At 44.4% G+C, this 18,872-nt stretch overlaps 1 protein-coding gene and 5 non-coding genes across 7 annotated transcripts in view; 3 read left to right on the top strand and 3 right to left on the bottom strand.

Moving 5' to 3' along the window:
• LOC121455101 (low affinity immunoglobulin gamma Fc region receptor IV-like) overlaps positions 1 to 1,077 on the top strand; it is an 8,644-nt gene extending 7,567 nt beyond the window's left edge. The window contains exons 5-6 of one of the 2 annotated variants that reach the window (XM_041662649.1): positions 522 to 699; positions 868 to 1,077. In XM_041662649.1, the coding sequence (XP_041518583.1) occupies positions 522 to 699; positions 868 to 937 (248 nt within the window). In that variant the 3' untranslated portion in view covers positions 938 to 1,077. Of the gene's footprint in view, positions 1 to 521; positions 704 to 867 lie in introns of those variants that run through there. The other variant, XM_041662650.1, reaches the window with a different exon arrangement.
• Positions 1,078 to 3,813: 2,736 nt separating this feature from the next.
• Positions 3,814 to 3,887, bottom strand: Trnan-guu. The gene has a single exon. It is a non-coding gene; the product is annotated as a tRNA-Asn (tRNA).
• Positions 3,888 to 7,004: 3,117 nt separating this feature from the next.
• On the bottom strand, positions 7,005 to 7,076 carry Trnad-guc. Its single transcript has one exon. It is a non-coding gene; the product is annotated as a tRNA-Asp (tRNA).
• An 857-nt stretch (positions 7,077 to 7,933) lies between these two features.
• Trnag-ucc lies at positions 7,934 to 8,005 on the bottom strand. Its single transcript has one exon. It is a non-coding gene; the product is annotated as a tRNA-Gly (tRNA).
• Positions 8,006 to 8,543: 538 nt separating this feature from the next.
• On the top strand, positions 8,544 to 8,626 carry Trnal-cag. Its single transcript has one exon. It is a non-coding gene; the product is annotated as a tRNA-Leu (tRNA).
• Positions 8,627 to 16,900: 8,274 nt separating this feature from the next.
• On the top strand, positions 16,901 to 16,971 carry Trnag-gcc. The gene has a single exon. It is a non-coding gene; the product is annotated as a tRNA-Gly (tRNA).
• Positions 16,972 to 18,872: the final 1,901 nt, after the last annotated feature.

The following is an 18,872-nucleotide window of genomic DNA, read 5'->3' as shown; positions in this document are numbered from 1 at the left end:
TATTGAGCTGGACTTGGTGGCGCACATCTTTAATCGCAGCACTCAAGAAGCAGAGGCAGGTAGATATCTCTGAGTCTGAGGACAGTCTGGTTTATATAGTGAGTTCCAGAATAGTCAGGGCTGTATAATGAGACCCTGGCTTTAAAAATTAACTGAGAGAGAATGAGAGATAATAAATAAAAAAAATACACAAATCAGTCCCCTTTCTAGATGACAGCAACATGACAACGTCACGGCTGTCACGTGACTCCTGTAGACAACTTACCTTGCCAAGCATTCCCTGTTGTGTCACCACCGAACAAGCAGAAGCAGTGACTAAGTGTGTGGCCTGCTGAGCTCCCGCCTAGGTCGCACTAGAATGGAGATTCAGTGAAGAACTGGCCCAGGCTCTCCCACGATTCCCCCTACCTGATTCCCAGCAGGCGTCAGGAGCACGGTCTGGCAGTGTTGACCTCACTGTTTATTCCAAATCTCTGCCTTAATGAGAGTCACCTTTTTCATCTCTCTATTTCCCCTACTAGGTCCGACATCGTCATCCACCTCTCCACCGCCGTGGCCTCGGATCACTTTCTGCCTGCTGACAGGACTCTTGTTTGCAATAGACACAGTGCTGTGTTTCTCTGTGCAGAGGAGTCTTCGGAGGCCAGTGGCAGACTATGAGGAGCCCGAGTTGCACTGGAGCAAGGAACCCGAGGACAAGTGAGCTCTTATCTTGGGGGGGGGGAGGGGTTGAGAGTGGTGACGTAGTACCTAGGGACCTCTCTGTGGACTCGCCACCTCATCTACATCGGGCATCATACACTGAGCAGCAGGAACATGACAAAGAAAGGCCCCTCCCCCAACCCGGTTTTCTTTTTGTCTCTAAAGGACCATCTCTGGGGAAAAGAAAAGCTTCAGATCTTCGAGAGACAACAGTGAAGCCCCAGAGAGTACGTAGCTGCCCTCAGGAGAAGTGACGCTTCAGAGTTTTACACATTTTCTATCCCAAGCATTCCCTCATAGCGAAGCAGCAGCCTGGGCTCTGGGTGGTGACCCTTTTCATGCTTAGCAATTGTTCCCAAATAAACTTCTGTAGAAACGTGAATGACTGCTACAGCTAGTGGGACAGCTGTCTGCATCTCTTCCTCAGGCCTGCTTGCCTTCAGGGAGCCCCCAGGGTGTGGGAAGTCCAGGGGACCTAGGCAGAGCAGCTGAACTCATGAGGTAGAGAGCTAGGAGCTGGGGGAGGGGAGGCCAGAGCCAGTTGATGATGATTTCTGGAAGAGGAGGGGGGGAAACTCTTCAGAAGAGGGGCTTCAGTGGGAGTGGGAAGGGGTGAACCAAGGTAGCGAAGGGTGAGAATTGCCACCATAACTGGGGCGTTCCCTGACAAGACAGCAATGCCTGCGGGTTGGTAAAGGGCACGAACCACTCTGGAGAGAGCTTCCGGGAACAGCGTCTGCTTTATTGCGTGGTGACAGGCACTTATATAGTTGAAACGTATCGACGGCGATTGTTTCGTACCTACCTCAGATTGGATAATGAGTCAATGAGCGCTCATACCACCAGGGTCTCTATGAGAAAGAATCACACTAAAAGAGACACGGAAAGAACAAACAAGCCGGCTACTCACGTTACTTCAGAACTCAGTGTTCTGGCTTCGGGGACATGGTGTGCCATGTGCTTATTCGGAAGAGCAGTATATATATTTAGATTTATTTATTTTTATGTGTATGAGTATTTAGCCTTCTTGTATGTATCCACACCATGTATGTGCCTGGTGTTTTCAGAGGTCAGAAAGAGGGAGTCAGATCCGCTAGAACGGAGTTTCAGATGGTTGTTAGCCACCATGTGGGTGCTGGGCACTGAATCCAGTGCTTCTGCAAGAAGCGCTCTTAACCGTTGAGTCATCTCTCCAGCTCCATGTCAAATCATTTTTTTTTTCTAATTGTAAAGAGCAGGGGAAGGAGCTGGAGAGCTGACTCGTCAGTTCAGGGTGTTTGCTGATCTTGCAGAGGCCCTGGACTTGATTCCCAGAACCCTCAGGGTGGTTCACCGGCACCAGGCACCAAACACAAACATGGTGTGCGTATATGTGCAGGCAGAACACACATACACATAAAATAAAATGAATCTTAAAAAGAATGAAATAACAGGGGAGCCTAGGGCAGCCCAGGGAGACATCACCATCTGAGCCCGGGATAAGGTTATCTTTCTAGTCCAAGAGTCACGACCAAGTGAGTTAATAAGAAGCTGCACGTGTGACATCGGCTTGAGCTGTCAGGGGCGTCTCCACCGCAACTGGAATGGTCTCAGAACATGTCTTATTGAAGTGTCTTAGTGTGTGGCTCTAGGGCTTCGGTCAATTCTAGGCCATTGTGGGGGTGGGGTAGGGTTGAAAAGAAGCAGCAAATAGCTGGGGTTGTGCCGAGTGAAGACATACAGGTAGCTGGGGGTCTGAACAGGGAAGAGACCACAAACTCCCACAAAGGAATGGTCAGAGGTGAGGACAGTTCTGCTCACCAAAGTCGCCTTAGTAAAAGTTAGAAAAGGCACCGAGACTATAAAAACCAGCTTTTCTGTTTCTATGTCCCTTCCCAGAATCATCTGATTTTAGTCATATGCTCTCCCTATTGTGCCTAAGCGAAAGACGGCAAATAGGAGTTTCCCTAAAAGATCGCTAACGGACATGCACCCCCAAATCAATTCAGGCTGGGCGAATTCTTCTGCTTGTCAATCCAGGCCTATTGAGCATACACACGAATAATAGGAACGGTCTAATTTTGATTGTTGTCCGGGTTAGAGAGACAAGTTAGTTTTCAGAGATGGAGTATGTATAGCCTGCCCAGTGCAGGTTGGGGCCCGGAGGGTTCTGAGTTTGCTCCGAGCGTTGTTTGGAGCCGGATACGTGTGCCATCATTCAGGGGGAGAGACGAGTGTGCCTATCGCATTATAGCAAGAGTGTGTGTACACATAAACCGAGACCAAGTTGGGTCCCAGGGTCGTAAAATGTCTCGTGTGCTGGCCTTCCTCGCCTACGATGTGCCAGCAGTGAGAGTAGGTGCTGAAAAGATCACGTGAACAACTAACTCAGTTTCATCCTGGATTCGGAAGCTCTGGTTCTAGCCAGCAGAACAAGCAGGTTTCGGGAGAGTGGAGAAGCCGGCAGAAAAGGTCCATTCTGGGGGAGAGCATGAAAGGGAAGATTGCCACGCAAAAGAGAAAGAAGTTGGAAGTCCAGGGCGACGATTTAAAAGCCAAACTGCGAATTTAGGAGGTGTGGTTCTACTAGGTCAAAAGGAGGCAGTGAGGGAGAAGAGGGATTCTGCGGGCCACTCGCTCTAAGACATTGCTGTCCGAGCTAAAGAGATAGTATTGAAGGAGTTGGCGCCGATCGGGTGCGGAGTTAACAGATTCTGGGGGCGGCTGTCGGAGCTGAAAATTAACTGAAAAAGGAAACCCCTCGTGCTCCTAGCAGATGATGCCGAGATTAAGGAGGAAGTAAAGGGTGACAAGTGACAGCAACGGAGGGATTCGGGAGCAAGGAAATACGAAGGAAAGCTCACTTTTCTCAGGACAGATGAAGAAGTCTTCGGACCATTAGCATTGAACGTCCAAACTCCCAGAGTAATCAGCTTTCAGATGTAATTTCTACAGTGAAACTGCAACCTTAGCCTCGAAAAGAGCAAAACAGATAGGTCGAGGAGTTTCTTGACCACAACATAACATTAAGAATATCAAACACAAAGCTCCTTGAGATTAGCAGAGGAAGGTAGCTAGCGTTGGGTTCCTTGAAAGATTACTAGAATGTGAGGTACACAAAAGACTCCTATCCGTCCCTGGGTGGGCTCGAACCACCAACCTTTCGGTTAACAGCCGAACGCGCTAACCGATTGCGCCACAGAGACAGGTGGCGTTTGGTGTGGCTGTCAAGTCAGTTCACTAAAGAATACATTGGTCGGCCACATCTGCCAAAAACTGTGTCTGAAATTGAAGTCAAAACCGATGGCACCCTACCGTAAATACGGTAAGAAAGGGCACCTGCGGCTGTTTCCTAAGCAGCAGGTCCGGGTTCTACCTACCGAGGCTGAGGTTAGCGGAGCACAAGACGATCAACGAACCGAGAGCCTTAAGGAAATCCAAAATGGACGCTCTCTGAGTTTGGGAATTCATTTGGTTTTGCTCAGAAACGTTACTGGTCTAGATAATTTACGTGTGCAAATGTGCGTGCGTAAGTACTGATATATTAACTCATTATTTTTAACACAGTAACCGCGTTTCCAGGCATGTCTGGCAAAAAGTACTAAGGGTTCTTAATAACAAATCACACCGACGGTTTTGAAGTCTACTGGAGCGTGAGTCACCCAGGTGAAACAGGAAATTTTAAAATTCTTGCAACTTAACGACGTTAACAATGACACACCTGCAAACGAATATCAAAGGGCGTATTCCCCTTATTCTACTGCCTTCAGTTTAAGGGTCCTCATCAGGATGGGGTCTAATGAGCCGTTTTCTGGATTGCCCAGGTCTCAGGAGTTCCCTGGAGCCTCCACACACTAGTACCTCCTTGCGTATGTTTCTGTGGCATCTTTTGTTAATACTGAGATTCAGTTTAAGTGGAGGTCAATATTTTCAAAGATTTCATAAAAACATAGATACTTTATATGCAGAAATTATGTATATATTTATATTTTGTGATACACACATATGTATATGAGTATATGTGTATGTGTGTATATATGCATATACACATATATAAAATTGCTACATGACCTTTCCATTGAAATTGTTTTGGCACTTTGTCTAAGTGAGAATGGTCCCCATAGGCTCATATATTTGAGCGCTTGATCCCAATTGGTGGAACTGGTTGGGAAGAATCGTGATATGTGGCCTTGTCGGAGGACCTGTGTCATTGGTGAGGTCAGTTCTGAGATTTCAAAAGGCTGTTGCCAGAGCTTTCTCTGGGTTTTGTTTGTGAATCGTGATGGAAGCTCTCAGCTATTGCTCCAGTATGTATGTATATGTATGCCAAGCCAACATATCAGGAAACACAGCACACCCCACGACGTAACTACACACTGCACTGTTTCATTAAGCCTCAACCTAATTATAGGTATCATTCTAATAAGTGGTTTTTATATGGTAGAGATAACAGATACTAAGTCTTTACTCAATATTTTAAAGGCCAAAAGTTGAAGGAGTAAATCCCAGAAAGGAGAGTCATGTGAGGGAAAGTCAGTTCTGAAAATTAAAATAAAACAAAACCGCCTCTCAGATCCTTGCCTGCCTCCTGAACTGGACACGTGCTAGGGGGATTCTAGGGTAGCCAAGGTGAACAGTGCATGTGAATGGCTCAGATCCCACACAGCTCAGACAGCAGGAAAACACTGGAATGTTCAAAACTAAGAAACTGTGCTGTAGCTCTACAGCCCAACACAAGGAAATGATGGAGAGCATGTTTTAGGCTAATATTTAATATCTGTAGAAATGGAACGATTGTAAATAAAAAGTCAAGCAGACTAAAAAACACACACACACACACATCATTATCCATCCGTCCAAACACTGAGTGGACTAAGGAAACTATGTCTTTGGGTGCTTATGATGAGTCGGTAGAGGTCACCTACGGTGGGAAGCAGATCTCTCTAGTGGGAGAGTCTATACGCGTGTGTAGAACTCTGTGATCGTCTCTAACTCCACCATGAGGCCAAGGTAGCTCTAAAAATTAGTCTTATCTAAAAGCTAGCAATACGCACAGTTTTATCCCAACTTTATTTTCAAAATACACCCCGCCCCATCCCCACCCCACCCCACCCCACCCCCAAAAGCCCAAGGAAGCTAGCCCGAGATGTACATAACTCAGCACAGAGCGTGCAGGAGACCGTGGGCTCCATTCCCGGCCCTGGAAGAGGAAAAGCCAGGGAAATAGCCAGCGAAGCATGCACAGATCGTTCCTGCACGGTGAGAGTGGGGTGCCCTTTATCTGTTTGCTCTCCATTTTTCTGCAAGGGGTATGTATTACAGGAAAGCAAGTGCATATATTTTTTTCTTCCAAAATGAGTATATGAACATATGCTACATAACCAGGTTCTTTTACACATGTAATCATTTACATTCAAAACCACCATTTAAAATAGATATAATTAACACACGTGCACGGGGGTGGGTGGGAAGGAGGGACAATGAAAGAGGGGGGAAGGAGAGACAGAGAGAAAGAGCCCTACCAGAAGAGATAAGGGGAAATCCACTGAAAATAACATAAATGCTCAGAAATAAGAAATTTGTTAACGAAATTATGGTGTCGTTATGTCGTTTAACACAAGAAAGCAATGAAAACAAAGGCTGAAATTGGGGCTTTACTAGAGTGAACAGTTTGAGGTCAGAGAGCTGAGTTTGGAAAGCTGTTTGACTGTACAAATCACATTCTTCCTGGTGAGGGAGTGTGTTTTGCAGGACTTTAAGACTGAAAGGGATCTCGGCGATCGTGGATCCAATGTACGAATGCAGAAAACAGTCTTGCCAAAGCAATCAAATTATTTCCCCAGAAGCAACGTTTCCTTAGTAGTTTTAAACAGCCAACATTAAAACAAAAGATAAGTCTCCCGATTTTCATTCAGCCCAGCGCTCCTTCTGTGCTAAGTTCAGAGAGGACGTTTCTGTTCTCATGTGTCGCCTGCAGGGGTGGACTGATGTTTTCCATATTTACATCCTGCAGTGTGGCAGTGGTAAGGACTTCCGACTTGAAAACTTGGTCTAGCCCCCGCAGCCACCTCGCTATGGTGTAGCGCCATAGGTGGAACCATCGTGAAGTACAGTGAAAACATCTGAACCCTAGCGACAGGCGGGGTTAAGTAAATGCACCTACTGAAGGGTCGCTTCCCCTTTTCTACTAATTTGGTTAGAGAGAGACAAGGTCTTGAAATCTAAGCCCTGAGTTTTTAAAAGTGATTATCCCTCTTTAATAGGAAGGCTGACCAAAAATTGATGGAAGGGATAAAAAAAAAAAAAAAAAACGCATTGCTAGTCTCCCCGTCGGGGAATCGAACCCCGGTCTCCCGCGTGACAGGCGGGGATACTCACCACTATACTAACGAGGACAACTTACAAAACCTCTTAAAGTAGCTGCTCAAGAAAAGTACTTTTTAGCAATCCGCGTATTCTTAAAAGTAAAATTTTGTTTTTATTGTCTAGATGAGGTAATGTGAACATTTCTTGTATCTGCCAATTTTCTAAAAGTAAGATTAAACAGCAGAAAGAAACAGGTTCCTCATTAAAATCAGTGGGTCCCAAAAAAAACCCCAGAAAAGTGAAAAAGGGATTGAAGGGAAAAGGGAGGAATCTAGAGTGAGAGGGAAATAAAAGAGGGCGCGAGGTGAACGTTAATAAGTCGTTGTATACACATGTGAAATTATCAAAGAACAAACTTAACCAGTAACAAAGACATGATAAGTTTAATAAATTCTATTCAGCCTCATACATTCGAAATATGATTTCGACATGTAATCAATAAAAAATTATTAGATTTTTCTTAGTATCTATGTAAATTTCATAAAAATATACAAATCAAAACCACAAATATGCCTGTTCCCTGCTTAAAAGTTCTTCAGTAGCCGAAATGAATAGGCATTTAGTTAATGGCTCCATTAATTACTCATTTCGATTAGTTCAATTAAAATCAAATTTAAAAATGCGATCCTTACACGCACCGGATACTTTTAAAACGCTCAAGAACTCACTCCTGCTGTATGAGACTCTCGGATACGGAGGCCTATGCGAATCTGAAATTCTGACAAGAGATCACAGACTCCAGAAAATTTTCAAAACAGAAAAGATAAAGTTAACTTTAGGAACCCAGTCCGGCCCCAACTTGGCGGGGCTGGTTTCATTCAAAGATATAAAATAGAACATTGTGTGAACCGTGTCCTGCGTAAATAAACTGAAGAAAAATTAAGTGTGCGTTGGCCGGGAATCGAACCCGGGTCAACTGCTTGGAAGGCAGCTATGCTCACCACTATACCACCAACGCAACGTGACTTAATGGTTTCTCTAGTCTCTCTAATGCAAGTGAAAATTTGCCGACCGCGGTTTGAGTCGGTTTCTGTAACCTTTAAAGCCGGTTTTGTAAGAAAATTCTGGCAGAAGCCACTTTCTCTTCTTTTCAGCTGCTCACAGTCCGACACTCCCAGCTCGGGGCTCCGCACTCACTTAGCTCCACCAGGCAGTAGTACCCAGAGTCCAGCCGGCACGGGTTCGGTTAGGCGATTTAGGACGGAAGGTGGGGAGGAGAACTGACCAGTAGGAGATCCTCCCCGGGCCGACTCGGCCCCGGCGAGAGTTGATTGAAAGGTCCCCAGAACAGATGGAGATGGAAAGTTAAAAGTGATGAGGAAGTAGGAGATAGGAAAGACCTGAGACCCACTTTCACTTCTTCTGCTTTGTAAAAGCGTTCCGGGGAACCTCGCTTTTCTTTTTATTTGAAATCATAGACAAACGAAACACAGGTAAAGGGTGCGTCACCAGTGTTTATCAGCTTATAAGAAAGTATGGAAAATGCCCTGACAGATGTCAGGATGGCCGAGCGGTCTAAGGCGCTGCGTTCAGGTCGCAGTCTCCCCTGGAGGCGTGGGTTCGAATCCCACTTCTGACAACACTCAATTTTATTATTCCTATCATGACTGAACACCGGCATCTATGGTGTTTTAGAAAAAAGAATCCCTATCCCTTAATTTGTTACAATTATCCCAACTCTTCCAATGCTGATGTCTTCAAACTTTTGTAAGCATGAAATTATTGTCTTGCCCAACCCTACCACCAATTCTAATTAAGTAGATTAGCTATTTAAGTGGATGTGCTTGCTATTTCATACAGCAGAACCGAGAAAACTCATATCTTCATGACATCCTTTTTTTAGAGGATCACAAAGAAAGCACTTTCTGTTTTCAGAGAAGCTTAATGGGGCAGGGGATCTTCTTGACAAGAGGGGAAAGCTGTTAAGAAGTTGACTGTAACTGTGAGGATGGGTACAGCTTCAGAGTAGTTAATTAAAGTTTGCCAGACATAGCCATATTCTCTGTCACTGACCAGACTATGACTCTTAAAAATGTTTTCAATCTTCTGAGTCTTAATTCCCTTCCAAATAAAATGGACATAAGAATTGATAGTCTATTCATTAGAAATTCTAAATTCAGATTCTGTGTCAGGCCTGCTGACTGCCCCTGACAAGATACCCAGGTAATTGGAATGCATATTAAAGTTTCAGAAGATCTGGCCTATCCTTTTCCCAGAGTGATGCTGACCTAGAAGGGCCCTTTCCCTTGCTTCTCAGAAGGCTACTTTGTACCCTGTATCATTTAAGCATTTACAATCTGTCAAAACTGTATTACAATATTTAAAGGATATAAAGTCACTATGTTTAAAAAAATTAAAGCAGTACATTTTCAGGAGAACCCGGTAAGAAAATAGATATTAGACATGTCAGAAAATTCTTAAACAGAGCAGGAACCAAGCATTAAAAGTAGCATCACCTGTGGTTAGTCAATTGACAGATGTACAGTATACTCAATGTTATAATGTATCAATCATGTCAGGGGAAAAAAATCCACTTCCCCCAGAAGGCACAAGTTGTTAAAGGAAAACCACAGTGTCAAGGGTAGACTCCCTCTCTCTGAGTTATTAGAGGGCCCAGAGGCCGTTGCCAGCCCACTTGGTTGCCCACCATGCTATATAAGTAGGACCCCATTGCTGAAGACACAGCATGTTATAGCTTCAAGGCACAGAAAGAGCAACCTTGAACTGATCAGCAATTTCTTCCCTGATGGCTAACTTTCGTGTTGCTAGGAGGTGTTATTCGGGCCACAAGGACACACAGAAATACATGCACACACAGTTAAAATAAGTTCTGTTTTAAAAGAATGGTGCCACAGGGACATGTGCTCAACTATGTTCATAGCAGCTTTGTTTGTCATAGCCAGAAACTGGAAACAACCTAAATGCCTCTGCACTGAAGAATGTATAAGGAAAATGTGGTACATTTACACAGTGGAGTACTACACAGCAGAAAAAAATAATGACAGCTTGAATTTTGCAGGAAAATGGATGGAGCTAGAAAACATTATTTAGAGTGAGGTAACCCAGACACAGAAAGATGATTATCACATGTATTCACCATAGATGGCTTTTAAGCACACAGCAAAGAAAGCCAGCCTACAAACCACAATCCCAGAGACCTTAGACAACAATGAGGACACTAAGAGAGACTAACATAGATCTAATCTATATGGGAAGTAGAAAGTAGAAAAGACAAGATCTCCTAAGTAAATTGGGAGCATGGGGACCTTGGAGGAGGATTGAAGTGGGGAGGGGAGAGGAAGAGAGGGGAGCAGAGAAAAATGTAGAGTTCAATAAAAAATCAATTAAAAAAGAAAAAAAGAAGCTAGAACTAATGACCCAAGCAGTGATTTAATTAAAAAATAAATAGATAGATAGATGGATAGATAGATAGATAGATAGATAGATAAAAAGAGACGTGCCCACTGGTGTGATAATGGCAAGAAGGTTATGGGGGTAACCAATCACTTTTAGATTGGATTTGAGGCCTGCTCCATAGGAAACGCATTCCTGGTACTGTAAACCTGATTAAAGCCCACGATGTGTAAAACCCAGAGACAGATATTGGGGTTCACCATGAAGATCAGAAAAGCACAGCAGCCAAGCCACTAGAGAGCTCTTACCTCTATGACATCTCCAGACTGAAAGAGAGAGAGTTCCTGTCTCATCCCACCTTATATAATCCCCTCTCTAGTGCTGGGGTTAAAGGCCTGCACCACCGCAGCCCTGCCTCTTTGGCTAACTAGTGTGGCTGCTGGGATTAAAGGTGTGTGCCACCACTGCCTGGCCTGTATGGCTGATTAGTGTCACTGTTCTGGTCTTCAGGCTTTATTTATTAAAATACAAAGGAAATATCACTACAGATGTATCAAACTGCCTTCTAAATACTTTTGTTTATATACACAGATTCGAACCGCTCTCAACTTTGCCAGAGACGCTTCTGTCCGCAATGGGCAACAGCTAATGTTCAGCCCGAAATGGAACATCTATGTGGACCTCCCAAGATTCAGGGAACACCGAGAAAGGGGGCAGAAAGAATCTAAGAGCTGGAGGATGGGAGGGAGGCTGTAAAACGTCGTCTTAAGGATATGACATGTCTATTGCTCTCAGGAACCCACAGCAACTGTGGGTACCTGAACAAGAGCAAGCCAATGAGAACAGTCAACGTCAAGCGACTGTACTAACCAGACTCAGTGAGGAAAAACAAAGAGAAGACACGAAGATTAGAAGGGGTGTGTGCAGGGGGCTGTTGATGGGAGGAGAGGAAGCATGAATCTTCAGAACCAATAGGACAAAGATACATTATATGTATGTATGAAATTGTCAAAAGATAAATAAAAGATGTTTAAAAAATAAGAGACCATGTGGGTGCCAATAGTCAAAATGTACTCTGTAGGTATGTGAAATTGTCTATCATCTATCTATCTATCTATCTATCTATTTTTCTATCTATCTTCTATCTATCTATCTATCTATCTGTAAATAGAGTCTCACTTTCTAGCTCTGGCTGGCCTAGAACTTGCTAGTTGGACCAGGCTGGCTTCAAAACCAGAGGCATCCTCCTCCCCTCTGACTCTTGAGTGCTGACTAACAAGTCCTATAAAAGAACACATTTAATAAAAATGTATCTTTAAATTAGATACATTTTTATTAAATGTGTTCTTGAAAGTTTAGGGGGGGGCGGGAGTAGAATTTAATTTTCTTAAATCTTGCTGTAGACAATTAATACCACTCATTTTGGGAGAATCAGAGGTATTTTTTTTTTTAGAACAAACACATTTTTTTCAGAACTAAAAGAGAAAGGCTTGCTGTTGAAATGCTAAAAAAAATTCAAATCCTATATCATTGTCCCTCTTTGAAAGAATAGGTTGAAATGGTTAATGTTATAAGTTAAAAAGAAAGGAAGGGGGTGCTCTAGGCAACTCTGTCCTTCTTGGCCTATCTTCAATGCCTTTTTCCCCCCAGTTGCTTTTAATGTAAAGCCAGATTGAAAAGGTTTTGGATTGGTTGCAGGCAAGCAACACAGTTAAAAATGACATCCAGGGACAAGTGGCTGGGTAGTGTAACCCCCTCTACCAGAAAGGGCTTATGTGATGCAATACAATGTAGCAAGCTCTGGGCAAACTCACTTTCCTTCCTGAAGTTGAGGCACAGCTCAGGGGACTGATAGAGGTGGAATGGACTGAATGGGGCTGAAGCCATGCAAGCTTCTCCTTGTCATTTGCCTGACTGGGCTGGAGGATATTTTCCCAGTTTCAGCCACTTGAGAATGGGTCTTTACGTCAAGCAGTCTCCCTCTCTGTTCCCATAATAACTATATGACCTTGAACAAATTGCTTGACCTCCTTGTACTTTAGAATATTCATCTTTAAATAAGAGGTTGGTAAGATGACTCAGCACACAATCCTGATGACCTGAGTTCTATCCTAACTTCACAAAGTTGTCCTCTGACATCCACACTTGTGCTATGTGTGTAATAATAATAAAGCCTCATGATATTGCTATTGGATTAGTGGGGTATACCAAATGTCCGTTACCTAGTTGGTACTCAGAGAATAATAGCTAGTAACAACTAATGTCTGTCAACAGTGTGCTAAGTGTCTAACATCCCTCTTCACCTCTTACATCTATTGAGCCCTCACAACAGTGTGGAGGAATGCTGTTGTCAACATTCCCAGTATGTAGAAGGGAATATTGGAGTCTGGAGGGTTTGATTTGCCCAGTAGTTTATGGCAGAGGTGAACAGCTAAGCAGTCTGGTATGCTGATATTATTATCCTCCTATTCGGCTGTTATCCTCACCAGAAATCAGAAGAGACCATTCTCTTACAGAGATAGAACCAAGCTAAGTTGAATTACCTCCCCAGACCAACTCTACCATACCTAAAGACTTGGGTGGTCTTATCTCCAACAAAACAAAGAAATGGCCTGCTTAAAAAACAGTCACGTGCGTGGGCCCAGCCTGGTGGCCCATGCCGTTAATCAAAGCACTCTGGAGACAAAGGCAGGAGGATCAAATGAGTTGGAGGTCAGCCTGGTTTACATAGTGAGTTCTAGGTCAGTCAGGGCAACACAGTGAGACCCTATATCAAAACACACCAAAACAAATGAATAAAGCAAACAATAATATAAACTATTTATTAGTGCGATCAATGCTGACCAACTAAACTCTCAAGCTTTAGTTTTACCTTAGGGTCACCTATAAGAACCATAGGCCTTTTCCAGCACGATCATCACACCATCGTGCCCCTTCACTGTGTCCACCTCACACTTTTTCACTTACCCTGTCTCCTCCACATAGAAATCTTATATATGATGAGGTGTGTGCGTTGGTGCCCTTGGAGGTCAGAGGTATGGGATTCCCCTGGAGCTGGAGTTACAAACAGCTGTGAGCCACCTGATGTAGGATGTGAGACCCAAACTCAGGTCTTCTACAACATCCACTCTTAGCTGCACCAGATCTCTAGCCTTTAATATATATATATTAGGTTTGTATAGAAAACAATGGGCTGTGTTACGGCGTCTTCACACATCCATGCCATTCTGCTTTCTTCTCCCTCATCGCTCCCCAACTCTCCTTCCTTAGGCCCCCGTTCCTCCAGCTCATAGTTACTTCCCCTTCGGCTTTAGTACATTATTTCATTACTAGTTTGCTTAAGATCTTTTCTTCTGCTCTCAGGTTCCCCTTTCAGTTTTGTAGAACGAACATGCACACGCACATGCGCCCATGTTCCCAAATATTGTTTATAAATGTTCTTTTACATTTAAAAGGGGATATGATATAGATATGGATAATTTACATTGGTATAAATTTTACTCTATTGATATAAATTTAAGGTCAATTTTGTTATATGTATATGTATTTCTGCTCTTGATTAAGGTATTGTGATTATGTAGTTCATTTAAAACTTAGATTTTCTAGATATATAGAGATATATTTCAGTTAGATAGGCATTCTTCATATCTTTCAAAGACTACAGAATATGGCATTTTAAATGTTTTAATAACTTAGGGCTTTTCATGACAATGAGACACATCTGCTCCTGGCAGCACCAATCTACTTCAAGAGAAAGATGGGCATTGAAGAGGCTCCTTATGGAGTTTGATAGCCATTTGGGCAAGAAACTGCTCTTGCCTGGATGTTGCATTAACTGGACACGAAGAACACGCAGAGAGAGGACTGCTGAACTTGCCTAAGGTGAGATGGTCTTTAAGGGTTCCTGATTTATGAAAGAGTCTATGAGACATTCTGCAGGACACAGCAAAAAGTGACTGAACTGTCTTTGAATTTTTCTGCTTCATGGAAATGTCTGCTGGATACTATGGGCCTGTAGGCTGAAGATGGATGCCCCAACGGTAGAAAAAAAAATTGGGTGACTGTCCAGGAAGCGAGTTGTCTCTGTCATTTCTAGAGTTTTGGAAGTTGCTTACTTCTTGTTTAATTAGGTAATATTATATCCTTCTGGAGTCTTTGATGGAGTTGAAGAATGGATAGTCATAACTTTAGTTTTCCTTAGTTAACTGTAATTCTTGCTTGATAACTGTTTTGTTATATGTAATTTTGCTATGTTAAAGTTAAAGCCTTCCTTTTTGTTTAAACAGAAAAAGGGGAAATGATGTAAGAGGGTCTTCTATCTATCTGTTGTTTCATTGGTTAATTAATAAAGAAAACTGCTTGGCCTGATAGGTCAGAACATAGGTAGGTGGGGAAGATAGATTAGAATGCTTGGAGGAAGAAAGCAGAGTCAGGCAACCGCCATGAAACTCCAGCCCAAGATGGATGTGGGTTAGAATCTTCCCGGTAAGCCACGACCCCGTGGTGATACACAGATTACTAGATATGGGTTAAAGAAAGATATGAGAATTAGCAAAGAAGAGGCTAGATATAATGGGCCAGGCAGTGTTTAAATGAATACAGTTTGTGTGTTGTTCTTTCCGGGGCTAAGCTAGCTGTGCGGGGAGCCGGGCGGGACAAAAAGCAGGCCTGCTCGCCTCATCACTACATGGAATGGCCTCAGACTCAGAGATACTCCTACTTCAGTCTCCCAAGTGCTGGGATTAAAGGTATGCACCATCATGCCTGGCAAGAAGTGGGCTTAAAAAAAAATCAAATAACATAGACCTCAATTATAAAACATAATGAGGGGAAAAAAAAGCTCCCAGTTGCCAGGGCAAGATACCCTGACTCACCTCTGAAGTTACAAAGTGGGATTATAGAAGAGTCTAGAACACCCGTAAATCCAGCCCTTACAGACACAGATGACTTATCACGGCAGGTCAATCGATCAACTTCCTCAATGATGGGGTCAGTACTAGGCCTCTCTTAGCAAGCTTAAGGCCCAGTACTGTTACCCCTAGGAACACCAGACAGCGCATAAAGCCCACGGAAGATGGGGCAGCAGCTCTGCACTAACGTCCTCTCCTTGCCTGCCACCTGGTTGTGCTCTACCCAGACCAGGATTTCCTCACACTTGTCTTGCCCTTTGCATCTGTCCTCTTCTGAACTCTCTTCCCTAAGGCTATCTCCCTGCAAGCAACTCTTCACGTGGAAGACACGAACTTCCAGAAAGTTTTCTGCAGCCACTCTGTCCCCCTGAACCTCACTCTCAGTACTCTGTACTCTGTACTCTGGTGGGCAGAGTAAGGCTTGAGTCTGTTTGGCAGGGATGGTGGCACTCCGTGGGATTTATGTGGTCATCACCTCACCATCTCCAACCCCAGAGTCAAACAAGGAAACGACATCCAGCAGGAGGGGATCCTGCACCTTCTCACATTTGTCTTCCATCAACACAACCACCACCACAGCAGCCCCAGGGGCCACGGCCTCATCAGGCTGGTGTTCTTGTTCAGCTCCTGGACGTTGAAGAAGTCTTATAGACGCTCCTCCATCTTAGAGATGCGGGTAGAACCACCCACCGGGGTGACCTCATGGGTTTGGGCCTTGGTCAGCTTGGCATCGCTCGGGGTCATCTTCCACGGGCTCCAGGGGAGTACAAAAAAGGTCTGAACACAGTTCCTCAAAGTGGGCACGAGTAATGAAGGTGCAGAAGCCTACATCTTCGAACAAGAAGTTGATCTTCAAGGTGCCACTTCCCTAGGGATAGTCATGGCTTCTCGCTCTCAGATTGGAAGAGGACTCGGATGCTCGAGGTGGCGGAAGCTGGTACTGCTCCGCTCTGCTGTTCTTTCGCTGTCTCTCAAGCCAGCCAAGCCGGGACGACCTGGTTGGGCTTTTATCCGGTGTGGGAGCCCCGACTCCACCTGCCCTCGCAGCCGAGAACCTTCCCACACCTTCTGTGTGCACCAAGCGACCGCAGACTCAGACGCAACCGGCCGCGATGACTGCCGCAGAAGAATCGGATCCAGGGATCCGGAGAGGCGGAGTGCAGAGTGCCTGGCCCCCATCCATCGCCGGTTTTGACTCAGAGCTGCTGCTGCAAAAAAAAAAAACACACACACACACAGAAAGTTTCAGTTGTTCCGGGCTAATTCTATAGGTGACAGCCACAAGTCCTGGTAGTAGCGCTGTACTCCAGGTTTCGGTTTGGAGGGCAGTCCTGAGCATGCGAGAGCACGATGCCCGCCACAGAAAATGATGCCTCAGAAAGCCCGGCGCGTGCTCCCACGGAATCAGAACCATAGCTTCTAAGTTAGGAATGTAAAGAGTGGTGTGGGGTTTGTCTTAAAAGAAAGAATTCTGGAAACACCAGGGTTGGCTTTTTGAACTTTGTTCAAGAAGAATGATTACATAGGAAGTGCAACCAGCAATAGAGATAAGCTCAAATAGGAGTACAGTAAGATACTTGCTGTGTCTGGCATTGGTGGTTCAGTGGTAGAATTCTCGCCTGCCACGCGGGAGGCCCGGGTTCGATTCCCGGCCAATGCACGCCTTGTTTTTCAATTTTCCTTTTTAAGATTTTGTTTCCTTTTTTTTCTCCGCTCTCCCTCCGGAACGTGGGGTTCTTTCGATTTGACTCTTTTTCTTTCACTGGTTTACCACTGAGGAACACAAACTTAACGCTGTGGTCATGGGATTCTGGAACCTAACTGTGCAACCCATGAAAACGCTGCACATAGGAAAGCCTGCATTCTACTCCTGGTTTTGAGACCAATCCTGTAAGATTCCTCTCCCAAAAAAGCATCGTCCTCAGGGTGTTTTGGAAAGACTTCTTGTTTTTATCTGTGAGCCTGTTTTTGTTTTTGTTTTTTCCCTCAGACGGGAATGACCCCAGAATTCAGACGTAGAATAAATTGCTGTAGCATCAGTCCTTCATATGTTCTAAAGCAATGGTTCTCAACCTTCCTAATGCTGCGACCCTTTAGTACAGTTCTTCATGTTGTGGGGACCGGCAACCTTAAAATTATTTCTGCTACTACTTCAGAACTGTAATTTTGCTACTATTATGAATTATAATGTAAATACCTGATATATAGAATATCGGATATGGGACCCCTGTGAGGGTCCTTCAACACCCCCCAAGAGGGTCACAGCCACAGGTTGAGAACCACTGCCCTAAGGCTGATGTGAGTTCACCAAGCAGTGAAACCGCTTTACTTCCCACTGTCTGAGGTTGTGAAGATTGAGTCTTTTTATTGTGTCCCATCTATTTTAATTCAGAACATTCCATTTCGACTGTCTGATGTTAGACTTATTGAAGAAGAAGCCGGATCTCTCTCTCTCTCTCTCTCTCTCTCTCTCTCTCTCTCTCTCTCACACACACACACACACACACACACACACAGCTTCACCAGGGAATACAAACCCGGTTCTCCTAAAGCGATACAGTCTAGGGGTCTTGATCGAGTTCGTTTTCTCTGACAGTTAAAGAACTAAAAGGCAAGAAAAAATCTCAGCTCAGCAGGTGGTGGTGAAGAAACCGCAAGCACCACAGACAGGAGCAGCAACTGAAGAAACGTGTTTATTGGAGGTGAGGACACACGCATGCTTCAGAAGACACACAGAGAGAAAGAGCCTCCTCACAGCGCGAGGGGGTGGGGGCTCGGAAAGCCGGAAAACCTAGCCTCTTCTAGAGAATCAGAGTTCCCTTTTGCAAGTTCTCAGTCTCTTAGATAAAAGAACCTAAAAGCAAACTCATAAAAAAAACTCAAGGACTGTTTCATTAGAATTTTAGGGAAAACCACAGAGTGGGCCCCCTGCAAACCCCAGAAGCTGCCAGGAGGAGGGAGATGGATAAGTTGTGCCTTTTGAGATCAGCAATGGAGGTCTGCAAGCAGCTATAAAAGGAGGCTGGAGGTCATAAAGAAAACAGTAAGAAAGACTGGTGTCACTGGCAAGCACACTTAGGATTCTGGTCAGCATCTTAAGAGAAGATTAAAAGGGTTGGGAGGCTGGAAGCGCGGGAGGGAGGGCTAGGCGTGGTGGCCCACGCCTTTAATCCCAGCACTCAGGAGGCAGAGGCAGGTGAATTTCTGTGAGTTTGTAGGCCAGCCTGGTCACATAGGGAGTTTTAGGACAGCCAGGACTACTTTTCTGAAGAAGAAGGAGGAGGAGGAGGAGGAGAAGGAGGAAGGGGAGCAAGAGGAAGGAGAGAGAGAGAGAGAGAGAGAGAGAGAGAGAGAGAGGAGAGAGAGAGATTAATTCGTGGGAGGAGGGAAGTCACAACATACTAAACGAGCACCAATCACTGATTGATGAAAAGTACAAAGGAGAAAAACAAAGCAGTAAAGGAGATTTAGGAGTGTGGTACAGGAATAAGGTTATACTACTGAAGAATCAAAAAGCCCTTACTGATGGCATTTGAATAAAACCTGAAAGGACATTATCTT

Source organism: Microtus oregoni, unplaced genomic scaffold (assembly GCF_018167655.1).
Source record: "Microtus oregoni isolate MIOR12 unplaced genomic scaffold, Mior012 000013F_ref0000133, whole genome shotgun sequence".
NCBI classification, from domain to species: Eukaryota; Metazoa; Chordata; class Mammalia; order Rodentia; family Cricetidae; genus Microtus; species Microtus oregoni.
This window is presented reverse-complemented; position numbering and strand designations above follow the sequence as displayed.